Raw genomic sequence first — 18,778 nt, forward strand, 5'->3', positions numbered from 1 at the left:
TTATTGAATTTCATTTTAATGTCAAGCAGCCAATGGCATTTCCATTGAAATGTCTTTCTTTTTAAGAAAAATCATTTTCAGTAACTCGTGCCTGTTCACAGACATCTCATCAGTGCTGCCTAAATTCAATACTTCCCATTGTCCTCCTACAGTCTTCTTTGTTTTCTCCATCATCCTGTTGGCAGATGTCAGACCTTCATCCCATTGTTTTCCCTGTTTACATTCAGGTGCAGATGCGATCATTAGGCAGCACAAAGCAGCCTGTCTGAGAATCACAGCGCTGTTGGCCTGTAAGGATCTGCTGTGGATCGGCACCAGCGCAGGTAAAAATACAGTGTGTTTATTTAAAGAGGTCGAAGGTCACACACATTCACACAAAACAGCAACTAAATAATAAATAGCTTTTTTTTTTACTATGCAAGATTGTATTTATTTTTTTCAAAGCTAATGTAAATATCTTTATTAATGTTGAAAGAATATCTACAGCATAGACTATAAACTGTTCCTGGATATTTTACAACATTAAATCTGAAGAAGACACAGAAGTGGTGAAATGTTCTATTTTCATCATTAAGACGCACTGGAAATTAACAGTGCACTCTAGCTTTTGAACTTTTTTCTTCAAATCTGTGGTCCTAATGAGAAGCCCTTGGTTATACTGATTTATGCTGGAGGATGCACAGAAAACCTTTTGATACTAGCATTAAATCGGTTTTGCCTTAATAAACAAAAAAAAAAAACAACAGGCAAATAATGAGATAAATACTGACATAATTGCGTAACTAGTTTAGTTTAGTTAAAGATAAATATGTTGCACCAGAAGGTCAAACACATACTCACGACCACAAGTTTTGGGAACACAAATGGACTGTTTGCTTAAATTCAATTTATTTATCAATAAAAGTATCTGACACCTATATAATTCTTCTAATTGTTATTCTATGTACTTCAGAAACGTGTGGAATGTTTTTTGGAAAAACTTAGACAGGAAATTTTATGAAAAGAATACTTCTGTCATGCCCAAAACTTTTGACCACAACTGTTTATGCATGTTTTGTGTAAGACTGTTTATGCCCCCCATCCCTTGACCCCAAGGGGACTCCTAGACTCTCCAATAAGCATAACTTAAACTACAGGGTGATGTGATGATAAAATATTTTTTCTAGCTAATTTGTCTAATGATGCAGCATTAGACAAATTAGCTAGAAGAAATATCAAGTGTTTAAGTGCAATACATGGTGACCCAAAATGCAGTTTTAACTTCACGAGAAAACACATAAAAATCTAGATTTGTGATAACATTTTCTGTGATTGTGGGTCATTGATAGATTTGTGTTTTCCTCTTGTATGGACAAATTGCACCATTTTAATGTAATGTAGCTCGCAAGTAGAACTGAGCAGTCTTAGGTTGCTGCTATTTTCCAAATTATTTGATGTATTTTAAAGACGCTGTTGTTCCTCTGTAGGGGTGGTCCTCACTCTCACAATCCCAGCAGTGAGCTCAGGAACCGGGGCCGGCACACTGAAGTCTCCCCTGGCGCCCATGGGCTCGGCTCACGGACACACAGGCCACGTTCGCTTCCTCACATCCATAGAACTACCAGAAGGATTTGACATGAATTTCCCCCCTTCATCAGCTGACTCCACAGGTTGTTTTTTTCATATTTGCTCCCTGGCAGCAGAAGCAATTAAAATGTAATCATCCCTAACTTAACTCCTTTTCTACCTCTGCTGCATCCTAGGCAACCAGTCCCACAGCAGCAGCACAATTGATGGAAACCTCCAGAGGCGTGACTCCGCACGGCGCCGAGCATCTGCCCATCTTCCTCCGAAAAATAATCACCTAGTCATCTCCGGTGGCGATGGTTACGAGGACTTCAGACTGACCAACAGCAGCGAAACAGTGGGACGGGATGACAGCACCAACCACCTTTTGCTCTGGAAGGTCTGAGACAATCATCCACCCGGTCTGGAAATACCCAATCCAGCCTCTCAACCAGCTGAGAACGGCGCACAAGCTCCTGTCCTTTTTTCCCCCCATCTGACTCCTCACGTTTTGGTGTTGTTTGGGTCTTCTGCTCAGTCCACTGGTCTCTATGTGCATACGGCTGTCAGCTCCCTGTTGGACCTACTAATGAATACTTACAACCCAGTTTTCTTGTGTTAATGTTTCTAATGGTGTGAGCTGTACTTCACTGGGTGCTGTTAGTGCATGTGCATCTTGTTTTTTTAGCATTGGATGTATTCTGCATACCCTGCGAGTATTGTCCGGTCTAGAAATGTGTCAATAAACTCATGTGCAAACTGAGAGAGACAGAAGAAGACGGAGAAGGGAAAAACAATATAATCGTAGATGGACGTATGGAGATTAAAAAAAGACAGAGAAGAAGACTTGGCAGTAAGTCATTCCAGAAGCATGGACAACAACCCTTCATCACTTTATCTTAAAAAGAACTATGGACAAAAAAAATGAACCCTCCTGATGAAAACAAGACAAATATATACTGTGTGTTAATGGAAATGACTTGGTTTGATCAAATCAAAAGTACGTGTTCCACATTTGTTTCTGCAGCTAGAGGTTCAGTTTACGTCTGCAAGACTGTCAAAGAAGTAATGCTTGGTCTCCTGAACCGAACTGGCCAGCCACAGGCCCAGACAACCTTTAATGACAGATATGAGATAAGACGTCTCTGATCTCCTTACAGGTGTAATAATAAGTACTCTTGATCACTGCTTACACATGTAAGACTGCTATAATCATCCTTTGTCATGCTCATGTAGAGGGAGACTTAGGAAGGGCATCGCTTAAGTGCAATACATGGCAAAGGTGTTGAATAAGACTAAGACTGCGATCCCATGCATACAGTACAGTCATATATTCATACACATTTCCCTCACTGATTCAGAAAGCGTTTCTGTAACATAAATGTGTAGATGGTTCATTGTGTCACTGCTGGAGTTTAATAGACAACAAGTGCATTGGAGACATTCCTCCTTAACATGACCATGATGACTATGCCAAAGCCTTGTACATGTAAAAGTATTGATGTTGAGGGATTTATTTTGCCATGAAATTTCAGTTTAAGTGTACGGTCTGGACGGAAACCAGGACTGATGTTGATGTTTTCTATTGCAGACTTTTACAAGATGAAGCTAGGCTGTGGTAGCATATAAAGATAGTTGTGTACAGTATTTATGGTTTTGATTTTAGCTCTTTTTTTTTTTCTTTTACGGCACTTAATTTATAGACGATGTAGCTTTAACTATTACTTTTGAGTTGAAGAGCAAGGAGACAGGCAGTGTGGAGAAACGGATAGATCAGGTTTGGTACGATACATGATACAGGGTACACTTCTTTACTTGCAAAGTGAGTTGTTTGACTTCATGGGTATAGATGGAGAAGGGTTAGGAAGAAAATATTTATTCACAGTGAAATATATCTCCTCATCATTGGCTGTTTGAAGTCATTCCTTATGTGATTAAATTAAGCCAAGAGTAATGTCTTGTAGTAGGTGAATACAGGTCACTCTTTATGATGAAATGACCCCGATGCAGTCCTCCCACTCTGCTCATATCTCCTTTTCAGATGCCAAATCTAAAGTTTTCTATTTATTTGTTTTCAGCATCATGACAGTGTGGTTTTATGAAATACTGTGCGATATTATTGTAACATCCTTGAACAGTAAGGTCGGGTTTGTTTGTGAGATTACAGCGAGTGTAAAAGGTAGATCAGTCAGTCAGGAGGACAAATGCTGAGCACCTGCACGTGCCTTCAGAAGGCAAAGTTAAGCCATTACATGCACACTAAGTGAAAAGTCAGCTGTGTGGAAGTGAAGGAGGACTCTGACTTGTCCTTGCATACATAAGTTAGCCTGAGGCTTTGGGGTTAAGCAGTGATTGTCTTTGATCCTCATTGCACCTTTCCAACCATCTGCGCTCCTCACCTTCCCACTTACAAATGCTCCGTTAGGTTAAATCTCCCACTGTGAACTGGCTAAGAGGATCAGCTGGGTGTTGTGATATCTGCTCGCAACGAACTAATTGGTCAGATCTTTGCCTTTGAGCGTCTAAAGGACTGTTTCTGCTCTGTTAGTTGGCTGACCATTATAAAAAAACAATCTGCTTTTTTCGGTGTTTTTCAGCCTGTTGTCGTCATCCTACAGGAGCATGTGAATAGAGGACAGTACATTAGCAGATCAAAAGTTTAACATTCAGTTTTCACATCAGCAGTGATATTTGTAGTGCCAAAAGCTGGCAGATAGCTCCCTCAAAATGGTGTTTAAATCTGCCATCTTTGCTGGTATCAACACCTCTGGAGCAGTGTTTGTCAGGCTGTGACTTCGGTATCTGCACCTTGTTGGGTCCTCAGACAGCAGTGTTTTTAAGCACTAAACTGTTTGACTTTAACTTAGATTAAAAAAAAACAAAAAACTGTTGCACAACCCTATAATGTTCTGCTAATGATTTCCATATAGACATAACAATCTGCCATCAGGCTTGGGTCAGTAAATCTAAATAAAGATCCTATTCAAATCTACAAGAATTTGCCTTAACAGTATATTTTTTTCATTTCCCCAGTATTCATGTATGTTAGATTATATTTTCTTTAGCTGATCTATAGATTTTCAACCAAACGACATTAACCCCATATACAGATTTTTCATATTACACACACATGCACACACACTGTGTCTTAGTTAAAAACGTGAAACTATTCTGTGACCAGGATTGAGAGAAGTAAGCCTGTTATGTGCCAATTTTTTCACAGTCAAGAAACAGATGTTTTCTACTTTATTTTCACCATCACATGAACTCATCATATTATCACTGTAACTTTCCGCAACTTGTAAGTAACCTCCTCATGTATGTGAACCAAGTCTTTATTGTTGTAAATACTGGTATATATTGCCTTTTCTCTGTAAATAGTGCACCCACGGTCCTCAATTGTTGATATGAATCTAATGGCATATTTTTATATATTTGTGTACGGTTTGTTTTTGTTTGTATATTTCTCCCTCTGGCATGTGCTGTCGAGTAGAGTTTTGGCTTCGCTGTTTTCACTGGTAGCCATGTTCGCTCCAAAAATGTAAGTTTGCCTTGTTACGAATGTCTACAGGAGGGAAAAGAACATGACAGCTCCTGCACTGCTCTCTGGTCAAAACTCCAAGTGTCAGTGGCTCTGGCTGACATCTTGCCGTCGTCATGGTTACAGAGTTACTCCCTGTATGTAGCTGTTCTTGTTTTGTCACTGTGGGTTCCTCTTTGTAATTAAATCAGTTCACTGGTGCCACTGGTCTATGGATGATCCTTTGTGTTAAACTGATGAGATGACATTAGCATTATCAGCCCAGAATGAGTCTTATCCCGTTAGCTGTGTTAGGACAGACAATTTACCCACAGGGAGCAACAGTAAACAACTGATTTTGACTTGTAATTAGAGTCTATCATTATGTTTGTTATATTTTTCCACAAACTTCAAGAGAAACACATTCACACAAAGACGAAAATGATCAAGAACCAGGATAAGGTGTTTACACAACAGTGTCCTCATTTCTATTTAAGCGCTCCAGCTACGAAAGCAAGGTTTCTATAAAAACTAGCATAATGACTAACCCAGATTTCAGATACCAGTAATAACACCACAGTGGAAGTAAACATTCTGAATATAAAACGTTACTTGGGTAGACATATTTAAGTATTATAACAAAGAATGAAATGTGAAAGTGTTCATTGTGCAGTGAAATTGTCCCATTGTGTGTTTTACTATTAAATATGCCATTTTTAAAATTCATTTTATTGCTGCTTTACTATGAATGTCACATTTTCCTGCTGTATATGTTTAAGGCTGAACTCCTTTGAATTAGTTTATGTGCTATTGGTAGTTTAATCTATAACAATGCATCATATTCTATATGATTTACATATGTTTGTAGCAGCACTGTCCTGTTAGAGCCACATGTCTCTGAAAAGTCAACTTTTTAGCTCAGAAGAGCCAGTCTGTTTTTGCACTTCATAGTAAATCCAAAGGGTTTTAAAAGATTTCATTTAACTTTTGAAGATAAGAAAGTTGTCAACCCATAAGAACATTTCATCCTTAAGTTAAATACAAGCATCCACATATATACAAATATGTGTAATGTGTGGTATTTGGCTTTGAGAAGTAGTGTAGTTCAAGTATATGAAGCTACAAAAATTATAATTCTTAAGATAAGTACAAGAACATCAAATTTCTATTTATTTGCTTGTATATTGGGAGAAACTCACCATCACATAAGGCAGCGGTTCTTAATCTTTTTCTGTCGGGCCCCCCTTTGGAGGACTAAAAACCTCCCGGCCCCCCTCAACATTGTGCACAGTGGTGCAATCATACCTTTTATTGAAAGAAACATCAATATTGTAACAATACTTTTTGCTTTTCCTTGAATAAGTTGTTGTGCAAATTAAAAATAACTTGGGTTTTTGTTTGAACACTACAAATAAACAACACAACTGCTCACTGAGACTGTGTTTTCCAAATGAAAATAGGAAGTGCGCAGCTATCTTACAAATACAACAAAGTTACTTTTATTAGAACAACAAACAAATATGGTAGCACAGATGAACATTATAACAATATCAGTGGCTGCAATAAGCCTGTTTACATTGCACATCTCAGAACTTAAAAGTACAAACTGTGCAAAAACAGAAACATTGCACATTATTCTTTTCCAGTCCAATCCTTGTCCATTCTCCAAACCTAAACTCTTTGTCTAGTCTAGTGACAGATCACCATGGCAGTAGATTTTATTGTTGTACATCCCTAGAATGAGTCCAGGGTGATCCAACGCTAAAACATTAGTTCCACCTGCTACATGTTCCAACCTGAAGAAAGAAAAAACACCCAGGAGTGATCCCATGACCCCCCTGGGGGGCCCGCCCCACCGTTTGAGAAGCACTGACATAAGATAATGCAACAGGAAAAGACTAAAGCAGTCTGAAGAGAACTGACTTTGCCATGATGGGCTCTGTGCTCAGCCCCACTACCTCCTGAACTCCCTTTATTTCCTGTCCTTCATTATTGGACACACTGATTAATCCAGGTGTGTCTGCTGCTTCTTGTTGTGACTGCTGATTAATTAGGCACACCTGGATTAATCAGTGTGTCCATGAAAGACAGGAAATAAAGGAGTGCGCTGAAGTTCAGGAAGTAGTGGGGCTGTGCATAGGGCCCATTGCTGCAGATTGAACCCAAAGATACACTTCACTTATCTGTGAGTATCTGTGTCATATACTGAAACACTATAGTTTTTTATCCTACTAACTATTTTAGAGTTGGAACTGACTTACTCTTAGAAGCCCTGTCCTTCATCTGGGACAGATCGCTTAACAACATGCAGATAATGTGTCTAATGTACAGGCAGAAACGCTGACATGAACACAAAGTTACTACTGTGTTTTTACCAGCTACTCCAGTATTCATTTTGCTTTAACCCACTGACCCACAAAGAAGTGTATTGTGATATGATCTCCCTACACTGTATAGAGCTGAGCTGTGAGAATGCACCCATTCAAGACACACCAATCCTCCCCCTTCCTCCTTCATGAATACACACAGACAAGTACAGCCCACTCACATCTACACATAGTATTCAAATGACCTAAACCACAAAGATCTGTGTGATGAATGAAAGAGGCAATAAAAGGCAGCAGCACAGATCTGCATCTGTGTGTCAGTGAAACAGCTGATTGAGTCTGTGAGTCATTCACTGACTCTCTAGTCAGCAGGAGAACGTGGGCCAGTGGAAATCTCCATCTCCACAGGTTTTTACCACAATAAAATGAATGGGTGATCCTTAACTGAATAACAAATATCAGCAAATCACAGGTGAGAGCTTTGGCAGCTTCATCATAAACAACTCAGAGAATCATTTTTGTCTATCAATGTGAAACTTACACGTTTTAATCTATATATTCTCACATTTATCAAGACAATAGTGTATTAGTGCAGTTTTTACTCATTACTTATACCCATAAATGGTAAATTAGGAAGAAATGGAAGACTAACACCATCAGTTACCACAAAAATCAATCCTAATTCAATCCAAATAAATGTCTTTTTAGTCCTGTACTGAGCTGTGAGTATATACTACAGCAGAACTACCAGTGTTGTAGTGACCTGGCCCTGAATCCAGGTACATTCCTGTGTGAAGGATAAAAATAGTGTGTGAAATGGAAATGAATGAAAATGTAAGACTTGAAGAAAACAGTAACACTGAACATCCTTTTACAATATGTGGGGTATGTTAAACTGTAAATGACCTAAACAGCCACTGGTGACCAACGGTGTCTACTGACGTAAAGTGTTAATAACTTTCCTATCAATCTTATCAATACACTGAGATAAGTCTGATAAAATGCAGTTAGAAATGACTCAGTTGGACATTCAGAGAATTGTACTGAATGTGGAAACGCCATCAATGCAACTATGATTCAATAGTAGAACTCATGTGATTTGACATGTACACACACGCACACACACACACACACACACACACACACACACACACACACACACACACACACACACTGTATATATATGATATAGTGGCTTTTTCCCCCAGTTTTCTTTGTTTTGATATAATAACTCAACATTTACTCTGAGCTTTTGTGAACATCTACGTGGTCAGAGAATTAAATATAGAAAAATATTTGATAATGAAATGAAATGCTAGTGGTAAATGACTTAGGAAAGGTGAGATATCGAGAAAATGTCAGTTAGTTTCAGGAATACATGTGCTTTTTTGGATAATAGAGAGGATAATATTGTAAGAAATGTTGATAAATCATTGAAAGGTTAAATGTAGAGGAAAAATTCATTTAGAAGTTGCTACAAAAATGTACTGTTACTAAGATATATTCACCTCTTCTCATGAAATGCTTGTGACAATGTGATTTATGCCTGATAACTTGTAACTGGGACTCAGCATGTAATCATAGTTAAAGGTGATTTCTGTAAAAAGAGGAATGAGTCTGAACTTTACAGATAACAGTGTAGTTCTAAGTCCCAGGTGTCAAACATGCGGCCCAGGGGCCAAATACAGCCCGGCAAAGGGTCCAATCTGGCCCATGGGATGAATTTATGAAATGCAAAAATTACACTGAAGAAATTAAAAACCACTGGTGTCAAAATCATTTTAATTCAGGTTCCGCATGCAGATGCATATGGACCAATTAATTCTCAAGTGGATCACAGCAGTAAAATATTATCATAATATCCTATAAATAATGACAACAGCAAATGTTGTCTTTGTTTTGGTGTAAAAAAGTTAAATTGCATGAAAATGTTTACATTAACAAACTATACTTTTACAAAAAATTTGAATAACCTGAAAAAATATGAATACCATGAAATGCCTTAAGAGAAGTAAATGCAATTTTGCCAACATTCTGTTATTAAATGTTATGTGTATTTGTAGATCCACCATGATCTGTAAGTTATAATGTACATGTATAAATGATAAACAGAGGCAGGCTATTTTTTAAATTGCACTTATTTTTCTTAAGACATTTCAAGTTGTTCCTATTATTCAGATTTTTTAGGAAAACTTTGTAGATGTAAACATTATCATAATTTAATTAAACTTTTTTCACTGTTATTATTTTACTGGTCTGGCCCACTTGAGATCATATTGGGCTGAATGTGGCCCCTGAACTAAAATGAGTTTGACACCCCTGTTCTAACCCAGATAGCAAAATCATTGTGGCTTAAATCTGGCCCAAAACTAGCATGCCATTTTGGCAAAGTTCTGGGCGGATGTATGGGCCCTACCTGGCCCAAAATAGGCAAGTCAAAATCAAACCAGAAGGAAGCCAAAATTCACCCAAAACCCATAACCCAGCCAAAAAGTAGCCAAAACTGACCCAAAAGGAGGCCAAAATTCCCCCAAAATTTGTGTTGATCATGCTTTTAAAATGAAGTGTGGTTTTCTTCTGGGTAGAAATTCCTGCTCTTTGCGCAGTGTTTTGGCTTTACAGAAATATGCCAAAACACAACCAAAACACATCCATATAATAAGATGTTGCTGCTCTTTAGTCAATCTTCTGGCTTGCATATAAACATGCCATACCATCCCTATACTTGATCCCGCTCTTTGTCCAGTCTTTTGGTTAACCACACATATGCCATAACTCAGACATACTGCTGGTGCCTCCATATCTATTATGGATAACCTTAATCATACCACAGTAAAGCCTAAAGCAGTGGTTCCCAACCTTTTTTGGCTCATGACCCCATTTTAACATCACAAATTTCTGGTGACCCCAGACATTCAAATAATTTTTTTCCCTAAAATTAATTTGTTTTTGATCATGTAATAGTTTGCTATACTATGTTTCAAATACAGGTTAATTTTAGAGGACATTTAGTCTATATAATGTATATTATTATGGACAGAGACAGAAAAGCTAGGTGTAGATTACTGCACAAAGTGAGAATTTTATTTTCCTTGTACAGTCAGTCCAGCTTGTATTTACAAGGCTGACAATTAATACAAAAAAACCCAAAACAAAACAAAACAAAAAAAAACAATAACTCAAACTATGAATTATGAAAGAGCTGCAGCATCTGAAACTGACCACAATGAACATTTGAAAGATAAACAGTACCACAGTGCTTCAGTTTCAGCTTCACAGTTTGTCATGTCTTTTATGGATTGGGATTGTCTCTCTCAGCTCACCATATACAAGGTGTCCCATAAGTCTCCATACATAGGAAAAATAAACGTTTCTTGACATAAACCATTTTTATTTATATAATATGCTCTATATGACTGCCATTTTGTCGGGAACACATTTCAATGCGTGTCCTCCACTGCTGAAGCATTCTTTGGGTTATCTGAAATATAAAGAAATACATGTTAGAACCATATACAGGATGGGGAAGCAAAATTTACAATGAACATTTAGTTGTTTTTTCTCAGCAGGCACTACGTCAATTGTTTTGAAACCAAACATATATTGATGTCATAATCATACCTAACACTATTATCCATACCTTTTCAGAAACTTTTGCCCATATGAGTAATCAGGAAAGCAAACGTCAAAGAGTGTGTGATTTACTGAATGCACTCGTCACACCAAAGGAGATTTCAAAAATAGTTGGAGTGTCCATGAAGACTGTTTATAATGTAAAGAAGAGAATGACTATGAGCAAAACTATTACGAGAAAGTCTGGAAGATACTATTAAAGAAGAATGGGAGAAGTTGTCACCCGAATATTTGAGGAACACTTGCGCAAGTTTCAGGAAGCGTGTGAAGGCAGTTATTGAGAAAGAAGGAGGACACAGAAAAAAAAGCATTTTCTATGATGTAAATTTTCTTGTGGCAAATAAATTCTCATGACTTTTAATAAACTAATTGGTCATACTCTGTCTTTCAATCCCTGCCTCAAAATATTGTAAATTTTGCTTCCCCACCCTGTATATATGGAATGTATTATGTCTCCTATGTATGGAGACTTATGGGACACCCTGTATTTTTTATTGTTGTTGTTTTTTTTTTTTTTTTAATCAATTACTAGAAATTTCAGGCGACCCCATTTGAGTTCCAGGCGACCCCAAGGTTGAAAAACACTGGCCTAAAGGCTTTCATAATGCCAAAAGAAAGCCAAAAAAGCCAAATGTATGCCATAATATTTACTGCCAAAACATTTGCTATCTGGGAAGTCTTTAATGGTTATTGGATATCTTGTCTGTATAAGTGAAATTGGTGATTCTTTCTATTAATTTATTGGTTTCCAGGAAGATTTTCTTAAAACAAGTTGGTCACTTTATGAGTAAGGCGATAGAAACCGACCGATAGGGGGATCACGCGCACACACACAAACACACGTATGCGCGCGCACGCCCTCAGTGCCGGGGGTTTCAGTTTGCAGCTGTGACGCACTGTGAGCTGCCGGATCCACTCACTGTTTATATCTGTTTTTTTTCCACACACGGCAGAGGAACGACAGAAGGGAACCTCCTGTTACCGGCATTGTGGTTTTCATCCATTCCCAAACGTCGGCGTCGCATATTTCACACACCGGCCGATGTCGTTCTTATCGGAACACTGATTTCAACCACATTTCTTCACCTAACCGGTAAGTCTGACTACTTTTCTCTTCCCTCATAGTGTCAGTGAATGGTCGCAGAAGCCGGTAGTTTAGTCGGTGTCTGTCAGTGTCTGCTTTTCTCACCACAAAGCCCGTCCATCCAGCCATGGTGACCACTGTTACGCACGGACCGCCGGTGATGTGTTCAGTGACTTTATCTGCCAGCTTCATGACACGTATCTTCACAACTGTTATGTTTATAGGCAAAAAAAAAAAGTTGAAGCTCGGCAACTCTGAAAACAAATGAAATATCCTAGTATAATAGTCTGTATTTTATATTCATTCCATTATCTGTTCTATTGTGCGCTCAGTATCTTGTCTACTGTTGTAATTTGACCTGTGTGATCTTTAACCAGCTGCCTTTGGTGGATTTTATACTCAAAGCCACTAATGAGGCCTACTGTTCATTAAATGAGCTGCTAACTATTCTGAAGCACTTAGTGGTATCATATCCTGTAGAATGAGAAGGAACACATGCATGGCTCAGTCATAACCTCACTGTGATCCTTCACCCCTTCTCACATTATTACTTTAACCCTTTGATGCATGAATTATGAGAGCCTTAGTCAAGATTTTTTTTTTCCCTGAGTGTTTTTATTCCTCTTTAGGCATGAAAAAAAAATGCAATTGAAATTTTTTTAATGAACCTATTTTTTAATGCACTCTCAAAAACAGAGGTACGAGATCAGAACATTTATGTACCTATAAGTACATTTTTTAAGAATGTTCTCTCTAAAGTACAATATTGGTCTTTAGGAGGCTAGAATTGCACCTTTAGACTATGAAAAAGGGTCCAAAGTTCTGTAAAGTACAAATTTGTACTATAAGGTACCCTGCAGCATTAAAAAATGTGTGTAGACCATTAGAATAGGCTATAGGCTAGGAGAACTGAACAGTAGGCCTAATTACAGTTCAAACATTAGGCTTAGCACATTATTTATTATATGTCATACTGTAATTACTCTATATTATATTTAATAATAATTTGTTTTAATCTAATGGTCCAATTAGCTCAATGATAATAGCCTAAGAATTTATTTATCTTATCAGAACCTCTGATTATTGCCATAATCTCTGTTTTATCAAGTTTTCATTCACACCTCCATGTCTTGATGTCGTAGCTTGCCTATGCCGTTTTTTTTTTTTTTTCTCAATTAGGCCACCGGTTCAAACTTTAACCATCATGGCATTATCAACTATACGAGAGTTTTCTCTCTATGTAAAGTACTTAAGGTACAAAAATGGACCATTTCGAAAGGGTACAGAAATGTCTCTCAAAAAAGTACACCCCCAGCGACAAGCATTTGTACCCTTTTAAGTACAAGCTGGTACCTCTATTTTTGAGAGTGTGGAGTTACAAAAATGTCCACTCAGCGGGAAACTAGGCGTTTAATTTCTGAAGCAAAGAAACATGTATTTAAAACTCAGTATCAGAAAGTGACATACTGTGTGAGAACTGAGATAAAGACATTTTTAATGCAGCTAATCTGATGTTTTCTCATATTTTAACATACTCTAATACTAGTTATTATCCACTTTATGGAAATGATATGCAAAAAAAAACGTTTTGTTTCAGAAAACTGTTAATTACAGTCTAATAACAACTAGTAATTGATTTACATTAAAACATGTTACTGCAGATCAGGTTTATCAAGCGCAGCAAAGTTACATCAATGGTATGAATTGCAGTGTTTGGGATTATGCATAAGTGTCCACTGTGTTGGCTGATATGGAACTAAAACAACAAAACCCATGAATATATAAGAGAACAGCTGTAGAATAACTGTACACTGTAGTGACCACTATGCATGAACGGGTTAATTCAATAAAGTGACCTGCTCCTATATATACTGTAACCTATATTCTACTAGTCTTTAATAGTCAGAACTGTTGTAGCATAAAGGTTTCGATGTGTTTAGACATTGATAGTACAATTAATAATCATCATATGCAAAAATAAAGTTGAGAGTTCATAGTTAACTGGCGCCATAACTGATGTTAATAATTAATCTGTTGACTATATTCTCAATTAATTGTTCAATCTCAAAAATGGTGGCCAGGAAATGATGAGAAAGCATTTCCCAAAGGCCAAGATGACATTGACTCTAGTTGTTTGGTCCCAGATGCAAAGATATTCAGTTTACTGTTACAGAGGAACAAAGAAACCACAAAAATATTCATGTTTCAGTGGATAGAATCAGATAAATGTGACTTTTTGTCTTTAAAAGATCACACAAATTGTTCATCGATTATCAAATCAGTTGTAAATTCATAAGATGTAGTTGATTAGTTAATGAATTGTTGAAACTATTGTCCTATTTTTTTTTAGTTGAGTATTTTTACCTCCTATCTTTAATATTGGTTCGAATGCAATTAAATTACAGACTGTTTCTCTGAGTAGACATCACCTATAGGGCTCTGAAAAACTTGGAATATTTTTCATTGGATTTTGACATTTCAAATTGAATGATAAATTAATAGTTTAACAAAATACAATGAACTGACACATTGGGAACATACTTCCAGGCCTGTCGTGTACAGCATTGGTGCTGCTGGGCTTTAGTGATGCATAATGAACTCACCTCCCTGTACTGCGAGGTCTGGCTCTGGGTCCACACAGACGCATGCACTTAGACCAGCGCCAAGATAGGATTGTCATTTTTGGCAGGGGGCTTCTATTGTCTGACGCAAAATTCCTCCACGCCTGTATCAATAGCTGCGGACTAGTCTCACACAGCTCCACATGCACACACTGTGTCACCAGAAGAGGGCCTTGTACAGCTTCACAGCCTTATTCCTCAGACGCTGTTAATGTGACAGTCCTTCATTAATGAATGGAATTACACTTTGTCACTACCTTCATCATGACCTGGTTTGAGAAAATGAATAGAGTATGTGATATATGGCAAAGAAAAGCATTTTCAACATTTGTTATGACCTGTTTATTCTTGTGTTAACTATTTTTTGTAGAACATGTACTTTATATGTGTATGGAAATGTATGCTGTGGTTAGTGAGAGGTAATTTCTGTGGTTTGGTCAAGCAAATTAGATGGACAAAGGATGCTGCTGCACATATAAATGGTAAATATTTATGGTTATTCCTCTATTGGCTCTGTTAATGTATAATTTATTTGCGTATCACAAAAAATGAGCTGGAGAGGAGCCCAGAGGTGTGTGTGTGTGTGAGAGCCAAAAGTCTGTCTAAGATTACAGACATGTGCCAGAAAACACTTACAGATATTTTTATGGCTACTTTCTATTGGACCTGACTGTGTGATGCAAAAACAACCCCACATCTATGGCTGTGTATATGCTCTGTACCTGTTTAGTAAGAAGGTTAAAGTTTTGTTGGTCTGGTAGTTCTAATGAGTATTGGACAGCTTTGCATATCTACTTTTCACACATGCTTTTGGCCTGTGATCACAAAACATGCTGTATTTGTCACCTTATTGATGCCAAACATGTAATTGTAACAGCAAAATTAATACTGACATGACATAGACACACAGATAAATGATCATTTTGGGGAACGTTTTAATTTCATAGTGCTGAGTATGTAGATAATTATTTGTGGTTTGTGTGCCCAAGTGATTACAGTTCAATGGCATCTATTATTATAACCTTCACATATGAACACACAGAAAAACACATATGAAAGGCTGCATAAGTGGGTAGATTGTTTCACTTATAGATGCATGCACTGCTTCACCTTTGTATGAATGTGTGTGGGTGAGGATAAGGAAGTCAAAGGCAGAGTTGAGCTTTAATTAAGCCGTCAATCTGGTCAGATGTCTGTCCATGTATCAAACCAGAGTGGTTGGGAACACCGCCAGACGGTCCTCCATCCCCGTGCCACAGCGGCCGGCCTTCCCAATGTCAGCCAGGAAAGTCGGTGCCAAAGAAATTCCAACTGCACGGACCGCAGATCCTGATCCAAGCTGGCTCAGCGCTCTGCACACGCACTTTGGTGTAGGATGGTGTAATTAAAGGGGGACCTAGACATAAAAACCTGGAAAGATGTTGGCACGAGCACAAACATGCTCTCCTATTTACACTCACTTACACTGTAACATATAGCATATACCCGGCCACACACACCCAAGGTTAATTACAGGTTATTTTTTAATGAGAAAGCTGAATGACTAGTACAATAGGTTGTTCATAGCGGTATCCCTCATGTGTAGCTGTACCACATTTGTAATTCATTTTATGCGAAACAATTTCCCGTCTTCCTTATCAACCCATAAAGACCCAGTGCTTGTTTTAATTCATTTTTGTCTTTCTTAAGTGATTTATCACAACACTGTCTTCTCCATTTTGCATTATTTCAATGAAAATCAGGTATTTTCCTATATTTATTTTAGTGATCATGTACTTTATCCTACAAAAACCCAAGTAGCCACTGGTGACCTAAAGCATCTACTGATATGAACTGTTTAATGCCTGTTCATCCACTAATCCTCTCAATACATGTAAATAATTGGTGTAAAATACAGTTTATCATCTTTTCATTATCGTCAGATATGACCCATTTGGATGTTCAGAGGCTCCTTAGTGAACGTGGAAACACCGTCATCTTCTACAACATTGATTCACCAGTAAAACCCATGGAGTTTGATCAATGACAGTGGATGGAGACACTGGGTTTATGTTCAGTTAATGATATATTTTGCTGAAAAAGTCACTTTTTCTTCTGTTTGCCCTGTTTCAAATAGTATAACCTTTGAATTTACTCTGAACTTTAATGAACATCTAGATGATCAATAAAGTTCATATAAGGAATACATGATTTAAACTGAAACTCAAAATAAGAGGACAATATTGTAATGAATGGTGAAAATTACTTAAGAAAGATTAAATATAGAGAAAAATTATAGAAAAAAGACAAAAATCTAGGCACTCACTTGGCTGGAAAAATAGAAATTGTAAAAAGCTTTTATTTCATGAGGGCCTGTAGATTAATTATTTGGGGCTGGAGTTAAAAACACACCAACACATGTCATCATGTGCCTTGTTTGGGGTGTTACAAAGAAAGAGGAAGACTGTACTTTATACTCAGGGACTGCAGGTGTGGCAGCCAGTGAGACAACAGCAAAAAGTTTGTAATGTGTGAGTAAGTAGCCACTCCCTTGTAATCGTAATAGAGAAAAATTAATTAGGGAACTGCCACAAAAATAGTACTGGGTCTTTATGGGATAATCATCAAGCTGAGATTACATTTGAGGGTTATCATACCAAAAACAGAGAAAAGTGACTTTTTCAGTAAAATCTTTCATTAACTGAGCATAAACCAAGTGTCTCCATCCACTGTCATTTATCAAACTCCCACCATGGTAACTAAGGAGCCTCTGAACGTCTAAATGGATCATATCTGATGACCATGAAAAGATGACAAACTGCATTTTACACCAATTAGGTACTTGTATTTATAGGATTAGTAGATTAACAGGAATTAAACATTTTAGATCAGTAGATGCTTTTGGGTACTGGTGTATATTTGGGTCTTCATTGGTTAATTGTCATTCTGAGGATGAGGCTGTCCTCAGGAGACCACCACTCTTCATTCATTTGCTGCACTCCTCATGACTTTACAGTAAGTGAGTAAACTGCAGAGTCATGCTGCAGAGTTTCTGTTGACCTCATTCTTACTAAAGTCAGGAGGTGGAAAACAGTCACTTCCCGGATGTTTCAGCTCTTTTGTGTCAGAAGTTTACACATCCATCATTGTAACTACATTCTTTAGCTGATATATCTGCATATTTTACTGCAACTTTATGTTACTTCATAGTTTCAGTACAATTCAGACAGGAATGTTCTACTTTTTACTTATTCAGGTTAATACCACAGATAAAGGACACACACTCTAGACAGCATGTATTCAACTGGCACAAACACTTTTGTGAGATTTGGCACATTAATTTAAACCTACTCACTGTGTTAATAATTTTAACACAGAATAATGAACACTAAGCTGTATGAACACACGTAACATTGATCAATAAACAAAATGCGTCAAGAATAAAAGGAGTGAAACTTTACCAAATTGGTGTCAGTAATAATGAAAGCTCAAGTCCTAAGTGCTAGTTGGTTGTATGTTTAAAGACAGAGTATTGGGTCAAAACTTGGATTTTTCAAATTAATGAAAAAATCTGTATTAATCAGAAGGCATGTGTTTGTCTCTGAGCTCTCAGTCCTACTTGAAAGAACAAGAAAATATTCACTTTTCCTGTTCTATTGAAAGATATATAAATCTATTATATTAATGTACATAAACCTTTGTATATATGTATTCACTTCATCATACATCTTGAAAACATTAGCCAGCCTGGAGCCAACTCTTACCAACGTACTGTATGTAAGTTTTAGCACATTTTAGCACAAACTATAGACCACTGAACACATTCTGTGCTCTCTTTGACTCCACAAATTGTGTTAACAAGCACCTTCCAATTTGTTTTAATTATATTATTAGCTCAAAATGTGCAAACAAGACAGCTATAATTTGTGTACATTTTCTAATATGATTTTTTTTAATTTGTTATTCTATACATTTAGATTTAATTCTATGGTGCATTATGCTTGTACTTTTATATAGGGTTTTATGATTTGGCTTTGGCTCAAGTGGTTTTACCCCAACAATTTCACGT

The 18,778-nt window shown here is 37.3% G+C and overlaps 2 protein-coding genes across 2 annotated transcripts in view; both read left to right on the forward strand.

Moving 5' to 3' along the window:
• The window catches only part of arhgef17 (Rho guanine nucleotide exchange factor (GEF) 17), a 95,193-nt gene extending 89,907 nt beyond the window's left edge, over nucleotides 1-5,286 (forward strand). Inside the window, exons 22-24 of the mRNA XM_030153107.1 lie at nucleotides 228-323; nucleotides 1,467-1,649; nucleotides 1,743-5,286. Of these exons, the coding sequence (XP_030008967.1) occupies nucleotides 228-323; nucleotides 1,467-1,649; nucleotides 1,743-1,951 (488 nt within the window). The 3' untranslated portion in view covers nucleotides 1,952-5,286. The remainder of the gene's footprint in view (nucleotides 1-227; nucleotides 324-1,466; nucleotides 1,650-1,742) is intronic.
• Nucleotides 5,287-11,905: 6,619 nt separating this feature from the next.
• relt (RELT TNF receptor) overlaps nucleotides 11,906-18,778 on the forward strand; it is a 37,422-nt gene continuing 30,549 nt past the window's right edge. Inside the window, exon 1 of the mRNA XM_030153108.1 lies at nucleotides 11,906-12,118. The gene's annotated coding sequence lies outside the window, so the exon portion shown is untranslated. The remainder of the gene's footprint in view (nucleotides 12,119-18,778) is intronic.

This window comes from Sphaeramia orbicularis, chromosome 13, assembly GCF_902148855.1.
Source record: "Sphaeramia orbicularis chromosome 13, fSphaOr1.1, whole genome shotgun sequence".
Classification (NCBI taxonomy): Eukaryota; Metazoa; Chordata; class Actinopteri; order Kurtiformes; family Apogonidae; genus Sphaeramia; species Sphaeramia orbicularis.